The sequence below is a fragment of the Scyliorhinus torazame genome, chromosome 18 (assembly GCF_047496885.1).
Source record: "Scyliorhinus torazame isolate Kashiwa2021f chromosome 18, sScyTor2.1, whole genome shotgun sequence".
Taxonomy (NCBI): Eukaryota; Metazoa; Chordata; class Chondrichthyes; order Carcharhiniformes; family Scyliorhinidae; genus Scyliorhinus; species Scyliorhinus torazame.
In genome coordinates, this window is record NC_092724.1 from 72,868,812 (window position 1) to 72,881,576 (window position 12,765).

Below are 12,765 nucleotides of genomic sequence, written 5' to 3' on the forward strand. Positions count from 1 at the left end.
TTGTGATGGGGTTTAGTCTGGTGATGTATGAAAAGTATTGAACTGCCCAGAAAACTGCGAGCAGGTGCCTTTCACAGGCTGAAAATCCCTGCTCCACAGGATCTAAAACTCTGGAGGCATAAGCCACGGGTCTTAACTGTTCGTGCCGTTCCTGGAGGAGCACGGCCGAAAGGGTGCGGTCAGTGCTAGCTATCTCTATAGCATAGGGGGAAAGCGGGTCTGGAACCTGAAATGCGGGGGCTGCAATAAGTGCGCGCTTTAAAGTATCTACAGCATCCGTGTGCTGCAGAAGCCATTCCCAGGGGGCTCCTTTCTTTAGGAGTTCCGAGAGGGGTGCTGCTTTGGTGGCGAAACCGTGAATATGGTTTCAGCAGTAGCCAACCAGTCCTAAAAATGACTGGAGGGCTGAAACATTCTGGGGAAGTGGCAATTTGACAATCGAGTCAATTCTTTTATGCTCGATCTTGCGTTGACCATGCGTGATAATCGTTCCCAAATATACCACTTTGTCTTCCAAAATTTGGGCCTTCTTGGGGTTCACTTTGCATCCAATTTGTTGTAGGAGTTCCAGGAGTTCAGACAGAAGCGCGATGTGCTCTGCCTTGGTGTCTGTCTGCAGTAATAGGTCGTCTACATACTGGACCAGACATTCGGGGCGAGAAAATTTTGATAAATTTTCCAGCTGTCGGTGGAAAATGGAGGGGGAGTTGTGGAATCCTTGTGGAAGGCATGTCCACGTGTACTGCTGACCTTTAAAAGTGAAGGCAAATTTGTACTGGCACGCCTTTGCCAATGGAATGGACCAGAATCCGTTACTGATGTCCAAAACCGTAAAATATCGTGAGTTGAGTCCCTGTTTGAGCATGGTCTCGGGACTTGTGGCTACCGTGGGGGCTGCTGCGGGGGTGACTTTGTTGAGTTCCCGGTAATCGATGGTCAGTCGCCATGATCCATCAGGCTTTCTCACTGGCCAAATCGGGGCATTATTAGTAGAGGCTACTGATCTAAGTACGCCTTGTTCTAATAAGCTATCAACAACCTTTGAGATTTCTCCCTCTGCCTCTTGGGGAAATCCATATTGCTTCTGGGATCTCGGATCAGGTCCTGTTATTTGAACCGAACCAACCATCCTGCCGCAGTCATGTTTATGACTTGCAAATGCGGTCCTGTTCTTCTGTAGAACTGCCCTAACCTGTTTGTCTGTGCTAATCATGGTCGGGTCAAACCAAAATTCGCCAACTGCGCTAATCTTATTAGCATACTCACCTACTGTGAGTGTTGCGGGGGCTCGTGCTGACTTTGTCATTTTCCAGACACATTGATTTACTGGGTCAAATGAAAGGTTGTGGGAGTTCATGAAATCGATGCCCAAAATGTGTTCTGCTGTGTGGTCCAGATCGAGCAAAACTATGGGGCGTTTTGTTGTAATGTTGCCAATTTGAATGGGTACAGGGACTGTGATGTGTCCCTGTTGTGAGTGGCCTGTGAAGCCACTGAGGGTGATTGTGGCTTTAGTGGGCCACGTGTCTGTTTGGAACATGGTGGAGGAATTAATTGTGGTGCGGGACCCTCCTGTGTCCCAGAGAAATTCGATGGGCTGTCCTCGTATTTTCGCTGCAACCACTGGTTGGCCGGACCTATCCCAAAGGGTGTCGCAGACCCAAGTGGGGGAGCCCGCACACCGTCAGTCAGTTACGTTCATGTCTGCCTGGTCTGAACTGCTGCTTACACTATGTATGGGCTTTGTCCTGTTATTATTCAGAGTGCCTGCCTGCTGGGCTCTCTGTGGCTTTCGTGGGGCATTGCACTCTCGTGCAAAGTGACCTAATTGTCCAGACTTGTAACATTCCTGTGGTTTCTGTGGGGGGCTGTTCATGCCTTTGTTCACCCATGCGGGGTTCTGGTGCGCTTTAACTGCTTGGATATCTGCCTCTGCCTGCTGTTCTTCGGGTTTTCTAATCGCGGGTTTGTTGTGGACAGATTGCTCCCAGGGGCGGGTCAACCTTTTTAAAACCCACTTTTCGTTGTGCGCTTCTTCCGAGGGGTCATAATTAGTACAAGCTTTTTGTCCTGCCTCTGTGGCATGGGAGATAAGGGTGCGGGTCCATTTGGCCATGTTGTCTGGGGACAAATGGGCGCGGTCTAAGTTTCCGAAAACGGCTGTAAAATGGATCCACAGGCGTCCAGCAAACGCTGTGGGGTGTTCTGTTTTCTTCTGCCTGCACTTATTCAGGCCTTCTACTGGGTCACCTCTGTTATAACCGATCGCGTCTAGGATCGCCGTGTGCAGCTCTGCAAGGGTGCCACCTCCTACATTCTGTGGGTCGGGAAGGGCTGCTACAGCCGAAGGGTCTAAGCTTAAAACTGTGAGCTTCACTTGCTCATGCTCATCCAGGCCGTACATGGTCGCCTGCTGCTTCACTCTAGTAAAGAAGTGGTGGGGGTCTGAGGTGGGGAGGAACGGTGTGATCTTTTTGCACGCGTCCCGTAATTGGGTCACGGTTAAGGGGGTGGTGTAAAGGAATTCCGCGTCTCCGTCCGATGTGACTGTGCGGTGAGTGGTTACTGGATACATGGGTGCCTGATCTATCTGCTCTGTGGGGGGTTGGGGTGCTTTTCTCCTTTGGGGCTTTCCTTGTGCACATGTGCCCTGTACATATCTACGCACGGTTTCAATCCCACATCTAATCGCCAGAGTGCTCGCTGCTCCCTTTCCCCTCCTAGTTCCAGGTCCACCCAGTGTGGGGCATGATCCGAAACCGCTATGGCTGAATACTCAGCTTCTTCCACCCTTGAGATCAACGACCTTCCCAGAACAAAAAAATCTATCCGGGAGTACACTTTATGAACATGGGAGAAGAAGGAGAACTCCCTGGCCCTCGGTCTAAGAAATCACCATGGATCCACTCCCCCCATTTGGTCCATAAACCCCTTGAGCACCTTGGCCGCTGCCGGCCTTCTTCCGGTCTTAGATCTGGATCTATCTAACCCTGGGTCCAGCACGGTGTTGAAGTCCCCTCCCAATATCAAGTTTCCTACCTCCAGGTTCAGTATACGACCCAACATCCGTCTCATAAATCCCGCATCGTCCCAACTCGGGGCGTATACGTTAACCATTCCCTCCAGCCTGCCACTCACCATTACATATCTACCTCCGCTATCTGCTACAATGCTCCTTGCTTCAAATGCTACCCGTTTCCCCACCAATATGGCCACCCCTCTATTCTTTGCATCTAGCCCTGAGTGGAACACCTGTCCCACCCATCCTTTCCTTAACCCAAAACGGCGCAAATCAGTTGGGCATCGCGCCGCCCCAAAGGTGCGCAATGCTCCGCATCTTGGGGGGGCCGAGCCCCAACCTTAAGGGGGAGCTTTAGCGGCCGCTGATGGCATTCCCGTGCATGCGCAGTGGGGGGAGTCCCTTCCGCCTCCGCCATGGTGGAGACCGTGGCGAAGGCGGAAGGAAAAGAGAGCCCCCACGGCACAGGCCCGCCCGCGGATCGGTGGGCCCTGATCACGCCCCCCCTGGGCACCCCCCGGGGCCAGATCGCACCGCGCACCCCCAGGACCCCGGAGCCTGCCCGCACCGCCTTGTCTCGCCGGTAAGGTAGGTGGTTTAATCTACGCCGGCGGGACAGGCATTTTAGCAGCGGGACTTCGGCCCATCCGGGCCGGAGAATCGCGGGGGGGGGGCGCCAACCGGCACGGCACGATTCCCGCCCCCGCCAAATATCCGGTGCCGGAGAATTCGGCAGCCGGCGGGGGCGGGTTCCACGGCAGCCCCCGGCGATTCTCCGACCCGGCGGGGGGTCGGAGAATCTCGCCCGAGGTGTTGGCAGTCTTGAAAAATATTAAGGTAGATAAGTCCCCAGGGTCCAGGGTCTGATGGGATCTACCCCAGAATACTGAAGGAAGCTGGAGAGGAAATTGCTAAGGCCTTGACAGAAATCTTTGGATCCTCACTGTCTTCAGGTGATGTCCCGGAGGACTGGGGAATAGCCAATGTTGTTCCTTTGTCTAAGAAGGGTAGCAAGGATAATCCAGGGAACTACAGGCCGGTGAGCCTTACGTCAGTGGTAGGGAAATTACTGGAGAGAATTCTTCGAGACAGGATCTACTCCCATTTGGAAACAAATGGACGTATTAGCGAGAGGCAGCACGGTTTTGTGAAGGGGAGGTCGTATCTCACTAACTTGATAGAGTTTTTCGAAGAGGTCACAAAGTTGATTAATGCAGGTAGGGCAGTGGATGTTGTCTATATGGACTTCAGTAAGGCCTTTGACAAGGTCGCTCATGGCAGACTAGTACAAAAGGTGAAGTCACACGGGATCAGGGGTGAGCTGGCAAGATGGATACAGAACTGGCTAGGTCATAGAAGGCAGAGAGTAGCAATGAAAAGGTGCTTTTCTGATTGGAGGGCTGTGACCAGTGGTGTTCCGCAGGGATCAGTGCTGGGACCTTTGCTGTTCGTAGTATATATAAATGATTTGGAGGAAAATGTAACTGGTCTGATTAGTAAGTTTGCAGATGACACAAAGGTTGGTGGAATTGCGGATAGCGATGAGGACTGTCAGAGGAGGCAGCAGGATTTATAGCGTTTGGAGATTCGGGCAGAGATATGGCGGATGGAGTTTATGCCGGATAAATGTGAGGTAACGCATTTTGGAAGGTCTAATACGGGTAGGGAATATACAGTGAATGGTAGAACCCTCAAGAGTATTGTCAGTCAGAGAGATCTAGGTTATACAGGTCCACAGGTCACTGAAAGGGGCAACACAGGCGGAGAAGGTAGTCAAGAAGGCATATGGCATGCTTGCCTTCATTGGCCGGGGCATTGAGTATATGAATTGGCAAGTCATGTTGCAGCTGTATAGAACCTTAGTTAGGCCACACTTGGAGTATAGTGTTCAATCCTGGTCGCCACACTACCAGAAGGATGTGGAGGCTTTAGAGAGGGTGCAGAAGAGATTTACCAGGATGTTGCCTGGTATGGAGGGCATTAGCTATGAGGAGCGGTTGATTAGCTATGAGGAGCAGTTGAATAAACTCGGTTTGTTCTCACTGGAACGACGGAGGTTGAGGGACGACCTGATAGAGGTCTACAAAATTATGAGGGGCATAGACAGAGTGGATAGTCAGAGGCTTTTTCCCAAGGTAGAGGGGTCAATTACTAGGGGGCATAGGTTTAAGGTGCGAGGAGCAAGGTATAGAGGAGATGTACGAGGCAAGTTTTTTACACAGAGGGTAGTGGGTGCTTGGAACTCGCTGCCGGAGGAGGTGGTGGAAGCAGGGACGATAGTGACATTTAAGGGGCATCTTGACAAATACATGAAGAGGATGGGAATAGAGGGATATGGACCCAGGAAGTGTAGAAGATTTTAGTTTAGATGGGCTGCATGGTCGGCACAGGCTTGGAGGGCCAAAGGGCCTGTTCCTGTGCTGTATCTTTTTTTGTTCTTTGTTCTTCCGGTCGCTTGCCATTTGAACTCAGCATCTGTCTCCCATGTCCACATGTCGTCCTCAGCCTGCTGCAATGTTCCAGTGAAGCCCAACACAAACTGGAAGAACAACACCTCATCTTCCGATTCGACATGTTCCAGCCTTCCTAACTGAACAGCGAGTTCAACTACATGAGACTGTAAACTTTCCCCTCCATCATGACTCACTTTTTGTATTTTGGTTTCCTCAATTTGTCCCTATACGACCCCATCCCTCCCCAATAGTGGCTAACTGACTCTTGTGGTTCAGTTTTATCTCCACTGAGCACTGACCTCTGTTCCCCGATTACCACATTACCTTTATGCCACTATTAGCACTCCTTCAGTCCGTAATGCCACCATTAACACCCACTCTATCAATGGCATCTTTGTCAATCTCTCCTTAGCTCCTGGCCTGGCCTACTATTCGGCCCCATCTCCTTCACCCCTCTCTCCAAGTGTACAATTTGTTACATTTCTATCCCTCTTCAGCCCTGCAGCAGATTCAAAACATGAACTCAGTTTCTCTCTCCACAGAGACTGCCTAACCTGCTGAGTTTATCCAGCCCTTTCTGATTTTAAAATTAAAAATAAAGCCTTCCCCTTTGAAGACAAAGATAAGGAGAAATATTTTATTTCAGAGGGTCTGGGGAGCACTCTTTTGTAATGGGCAGTGGAGACGGGGCCATTAAACATTTTTAAGGCTGAGGTAGATAGATAAAGGGTATTGGGGGTTGATAGGAATGTGGCATTGGAGCCACAATCAGAGCATCCAGGGCCAGCTCGATGGGGTCGAATGGCCTACTTCAGCTCTCAGTTCGTATGTTCAAATGTTTGAAGGTGTTGTGTGTTGGTTATGTGTTGGTGCTATATTGAGTAAGCAAAAAGGTGTGCAAAGGGAATGTCCCTCCTGAGTTAGCAGCTGAACCCTGTAGGCGTGTGTTGTGGGAGAACAGTGCAGAACATTGTTGAGAGATAAATACAGGAGCTGCTGACCTAGGAAAGTTCTATCGTCAGCTATTATCAAGGAGAGAATGACTAAGCATGTGGACAAATGAGCTGACCAAAGAGAACTAGCATGGATTTGTAGTGGCTAAGTAATTAACTTAGTTGAATATTTTGAGGAGTTAACTAACATGGGAGATTAAGGTATGTCTATGAATATCATTTACATGGATGTCCAGAAGGTATTTGACAACCTTCCACTTAAAGACTCTAAACAAAAATAAGAGCACATGGAAATTTCGACAACCTAAAGACTGTCTGTCTTAACATGACCACTGAGCAAATAGAAACCCTCTTGTCTCTTTCTAGGATTCTATGGGTTCGCTTCTCAACCAGTGCAGACAATGAAATGCAGCAGAAGTGTTCATAGTTGTCTCTGCCAGATAATTCTGTCCCCACCGTCACTCCAGCTTCTAAACAACCTGCATGAGACACATTGAGTACCCTACCAGTGTACAGATAAATTCAGGAGCAATATTGGGCTAATGTGCTTCAACTGGGTAACACAGACCCTTCTAATCCTGCGATCTCTACCACCCAGAAGGATAAGGGCAGCAGACACATGGGAAAACCACCAACTACAAATTCCTATCCAAATCACACACCATCCTGATTGGGGAATATATCCCTGTTCCTTCACTGTCACTGGGTCAAAATCCTGGAACTCCCTCCCACTGTGTGTGTAGCTACACTTCATGGACTATGTGAAGACAGCAGGACAGGTAGATAAGGTGGTTAAGAAGGCACAGGCGATACTTGCCTTTATTTGCTGAAGCATAAAATATTTCTTTGCTGAAGGAGGAGGGTTATGATGGAACTGAATAAAACGCGAGTTAGGCCACAGTTGGAGTATTGTGTGCAGTTCTGGTCGTCACACGATAGGAAGCATGTGATTGCACAGGAGAGGGTGCAGAGGAGATTCACCAGGATGTTAAACCAAAGAGAAAATGCTGGGAAATCTCAGCAGGTCTGGCAGCATCTGTCGGGAGAGAAAAGAGCTAACGTTTCGAGTCCAGATGACCCTTTGTCACCAGGAGCCTTGGCTGGAGCATTTGAGCTATGAAATGAGGCTGGTAAGGCTGGGGCTGTTTTCCTTGGAGCAGCGAAGGCTGAGGGGACCTGATTGAAGTGTTTAAATAATGAGGGATATAGATAGGATAGATAGGAAGGAGTTCTCCCTTAGTTGAGGGGTCAATACCAAGGGGCACTGATTTAAGAAAAGGAGCAGAGGATTTAGAGGGGATTTGAAGAAAAACCTTTTCACCCAGAGGGTGGTGGGAATCTGGAACTCACTGTCTGAAAGGGTAGTAGAGGCAGGAACACTCACAACATTTAAGAAGCATTTAGATGAGCACTTGAAACACTAGAGCAGACAAGGTTACGGACCAAGTGCTAGAAAATGGGATTAGAGTAAATAGGTGTTTGATGGCTCGTGCTGGCACATACATAGAAAATAGAAGCAGGAGGAGGCCATTCGGCCCTTCGAGCCTGTTCCGCCATTCATTATGATCAAGGCTGATCATCAAGTTCAACACCCTGATCCAGCCTCCCCCCCCCATATCCCTAGATCCCTTTAGCCCCAAGAGCTATATCTCATTCCTTCTTGAAATTACATAACACTTTGGCCTCAACTGCTTTTTGTGGTAGTGAATTCCACAGATTCACCACCCTCAGTCCTAAAAGGTTTACCCTTTATCCTCAAACTAGGACCCTTGACTTCTCCACCATCGAGAACATTCTTTCTGAATCTACCCAGTTTAATCCTGTTAGAATTTTCTAAGTTTCCATGAGATTCTATGAGATCCTCTCTCTCTTCTAAACTCCAATGAATATAATCCTAACCGGCTTAGTCTCTCCTCATATGACAGTCCCGCCATCCCAGGAATCAGCCTGGTAAACCTTCACTGCACTCCCTCCATAGCAAGAACATCCTTCCTCAGTTAAGGACACCAAAGGGGCAGCACGTGGTGCAGTGGTTAGCATTGCTGCCTATGGTGCTGGGGACATGGTTTCGAATCCCGTCCCTGGGTCACTGTCTGTGTGGCGTTTGCACATTCTCCCCGTGTCTGTGTGGGTTTCACCCCCACAACCCAAAGATGTGCAGGTTAGGTGGATTGGCCACGCTAAATTGTCCCTTAATTAGAAAAAGAATAATTGGGTACTCTAAATTTATTTAAAAAAAGGTAAAGACACCAAAACTGCACACAGTACTCCAGGGGTGGCCTTACTAATGCTCTATACAATTGCAGTAAAACATCCCTATTCCTATACTCAAATCCTCTCACTGTGAAGGCCAACATACCATTTGCCTTCTTTACTGCCTGCTGTACCTGCGCACTTCCTTTCAGTGGACTGATGCATGAGGACACCATGTACATCTGCCATGACACAATGGGCTGAAGGGCCTCTTTCTGTGCTATAAAACTGAACTCTGTGTGGTTCAAGAAGGTAGCTCACAACCATCTTCTTAAGTGTGTTTAGTGATGGGCAACAAATGCGATACTTACATTCAGAGAAAGAATTTTAAAAATTAGAATCTGCAGCAGTTCAAAGGCACTGAGTCAATTAGTCCCTAATCTCTAGAACACATCAAATCCTCAGGGTATTTACAGTACACCACTTGTGTTTGGCTTTCAGTTTCTTTTTACCTTTGATAGCAGAGGAACAAACTGCAGGTGCAGAAAGCTTAGCAAGGACACATGTGGTGACCCTGATCCCTGTGACTGAAGGGAGTATTGAGTGCAAAGATTTGCCACTGTTTAAGCGGGATGCCAAACACCAGGCATTCTCCCTGCCCCCACCTACCACTTTCACATTACTGTGTACATGCAGCCCCAGGACTTCCTGCATCCTATTTAAAATGAGACCATCCATTTACAATGCTTCTCCTCATTCTGCTTCCCAAAACCCACCACATCACACTTCCTGCTGTTAATTTCATCTGCAATGTGTCTGCCCATCTTATTTTGTCTATCTTTACATGAATCTGCCCCAAACATCCTCACTATTTACTGCATTTCCGAATTTCCTGTGATCTACTGATGCGACCATCAATTCACACGAGACGATTAGTAGAAGTGAACAGTGGTTTTAATAAGCTAGATCTGTGCCTGCCTGCGACTGCTCTGTACTGAGTGCCGCCTACAGGCTGAGGGGGCGGAGCCACAGGCGGTGCCCACAAGGGCATCAACATAATACAATACAATACAGTGGTGAATTGTAGCAGAAATACGTTCACCACATCTACAGACTTTGAAAAGGTGCCCTGTAAATCTAAGTCTGGATCATTAATATATATCAGAAAGAGCTGTGTTCCGAATACCGACATGTTCTCTCTGATATGTCCTCTCAATTGTCAGTGCTCCCTTTATCATTTGTGATGGGTCATCTCCTCATTTTGGGAGTTTTCTCTCTCTCCGTTACAAGCACTCCTCTTTCTCTTCCCTTCTCTCTGTGTCCTGATCTTTATATTGGGAATGCTCCCCTCTATCTTTCTCTGTACTGATCTCTCCATTGTGACCCCTCCTATCTCTCCCTCCTGGTCTTTCTATTAGGAGTGCGGTGCTCTCTCCATGACCTGGGGCGTCATTCGCCGACCCCCCGCCGGGTTGGAGAATCGCCGGGGGCTGCAGTGAATCCCGCCCCCGCCGCTTGCCGAAGTCTCCGGCACCGGATATTCGGCAGGGGCGGGAATCGGGCCGCGCCGGTTGGCGGCCCCCCCCGCTCGATTCTCCGGCCCGGATGGGCCGAAGTCCCGCCGATAAATTGCCTGTCCCACCGGCGTGTATTAAACCACCTTTTGAACGGTGGGACAAGGCGGCGTGGGCGGGCTCCGGGGTCCTGGGGGGGGGGGCGCGGGACGATCTGGCCCCGGGGGTGCCCCCACGGTGGCCTGGCCCGCGATCGGGGCCCACCGATCTGCGGGCGGGCCTGTGCCGTGGGGGCACTCTTTCCCTTCCGCCTCCGCCACGGTCTCCACCATGGCGGAGGCGGAAGAGACTCCCTCCACTGCGCATGCGTGGGAAACTGTCAGCGGCCGCTGACGCTCCCGCGCATGCGCCGCCCGGAGATGTCATTTCCGCGCCAGCTGGCGGGGCAACAAAGGCCGTTTCCGCCAGCTGGCGGGGCGGAAATTCCTCCGGCGCCGGCCTAGCCCCTCAATGTTGGGGCTCGGCCCCCAAAGATGCGGAGCCAATCAGACGGGCATCGCGCCGTTTCGGGAGAATTTCGCCCAGAATCTTGCTATAAGGAACATTCCTCCCTCTCTCTCTCTCTGCCCTATTCTCTCTATTGGGAGCACTCTCTCTCCTCCTCTTAGAATCCATAGAATTCCTATAGTGTAGTTGGAGGCCATTCGGCCCATCGAGTCTGCACCCACCCTCTTAAAGAACACCCTACCTAGGCCCACTCCCCCGCCTTATCCCTGCAACCCCATAACCCCACCTAAGCCACAACCTTTAGACACTAGGCGGCAATTTAGCATGGCCAATCCACCTAACCTGCGCTTCTTTAGACTGTGGGAGGAAACCGGAGCACCTGGAGGAAACCCACAGAGGCACGGGGAGAACACGTAAACTCCACATAGGCAGTGACCCAAGGCCGGAATTGAACCCTGGTCTCTGGCGCTGTGAGGCAGCAGTGATCACTTTCGTGGAGTTGTCCTGTCTCTGTTGCAGTAACCCTCTATCTGTAATCAAAGAGAAAATGCTGCAAAATCTCAGCAGGTCTGGCAGCATCTGTAGGGAGAGAAAATAGCTAACGTTTCGAGTCCAGATGCCCCTTGGTCTATTTGTGACGTGTCCCTACATTGTGAGGGTTACTGCATGCCACCTGTTATACCATTCCCCACCCTGTGATGGAATGTGTTGAAAGATCAACTGAAATATTTCTGCTGGGTTGTATCTAACGCATTCTCTTCCAGGTAATAAGTGACTGAACAAGTTTGGTGTCCACATAGTTATGTGTGGGGGAGGGAGGAGACTGCGGTGAAAGAAACTATGAAAAGGAGAGTAGACACGTAATCTGATAGGCTGCAAATTCCTGAGTCAAGTACAAAAAGTGTATCATCCTCTAAACTCTGCAGGCTAGATGAATGGAAACATTAGGAGCTGTTACACTGGGAGCTGTCAGGAGTTACTCAGCAGCTACTCTGAGAGGGACGTGCAAACTCTGATAAGAAAAGGACTGAAATCCTTTACGAAGCAAGTGACAAAAAGAGAAGCCGAAGACAACGATGCTTAAATATACTCCTCCTTGGCAGGCTCTGTGTCAAACAATAGATCAAAGGAATAAGGTAAGAATATAGAGGATTAATTCATTCAATCTTGTACTGATTCTCAGTCAGATGGGCTGTTGTTTTCTGATGTGATTGTGAATTTAACAATAAATTTATTCATCAGGCCTTCATGGGAGAATTATTTCCTGACCAATTTTCCGACCACATATCCACTCCATTACTAAGACTGCCTATTTCCATCTCTCCAGCATTACTCAACTCTATTGTTACCTCACCTCATCTGTTGCTGAGCCCCTATTAATGCTTTTGTTACCTCTCAGCTTGGCTATTTTGACAGACACTTGGCTAGTCTCCCAGATATTATCGCTAGCATAAATTTGAAAACATCCACAGCTGTGTCCTAACTCACACCGAGTCCCGTTTCCCTATCACTGACATTGGCTCCAAGATGACCAGGTTTCATCTTAAAATTCTCACCCATGTTTTCAAATCCTTTCCTGGTCATGCCCCCTTCCTCTCAAATTTCCTCCAGCTCCATAATTCTCCGAATAATAATCTTCACTCGTGTCACAAGTAGACTTACATTAACACTGCAGTGAAGTTACTGTGAAAATCCCCTCGTTGTCACACTCCGCCGCCTGTTCAGGGACACAGAGGGAGAATTCAGAATGTCCAATTCACCTATCAGCATGTCTTTCGGGACTTGCAGAAGGAAACCGGAGCACCCGGAGGAAACCCACGCAGACAAGGGGAGAACGTGCAGACTCCGCATAGACAGTGACCCAAGCCGGGAATCGAACCCAGACCCTGGCACTGTGAAACAACAGTGCTAACCACTGAGCCACCCAACTATCCGTGTTTCTCTAATCCTGGCATATCCCAATTATTACCACTCCACCATTGGTGGCCGTGCCTTCGGTTCTAAGTTCTGGAAAATTCTCTGCATCTCTAGCTCTTTTGCCTTTTAAGCTCTTTAAAATTGATCTCTTTGACCAAGTTATTGGTTGTCTGACCTGGGGCGAAATTCTCCGACCTCCCGCCGGGTTG

At 49.4% G+C, this 12,765-nt stretch overlaps 1 protein-coding gene across 2 annotated transcripts in view; it reads left to right on the top strand.

The window, feature by feature from the left end:
* The window catches only part of LOC140395298 (PALM2-AKAP2 fusion protein-like), a 266,837-nt gene that overhangs the window by 17,482 nt on the left and 236,590 nt on the right, over window positions 1–12,765 (top strand). For both annotated transcript variants that reach the window (XM_072482894.1, XM_072482895.1), the window contains exon 2: window positions 11,566–11,775. In XM_072482894.1, coding sequence (XP_072338995.1) covers window positions 11,716–11,775 — 60 coding nt within the window. In that variant the 5' untranslated portion in view covers window positions 11,566–11,715. The remainder of the gene's footprint in view (window positions 1–11,565; window positions 11,776–12,765) is intronic.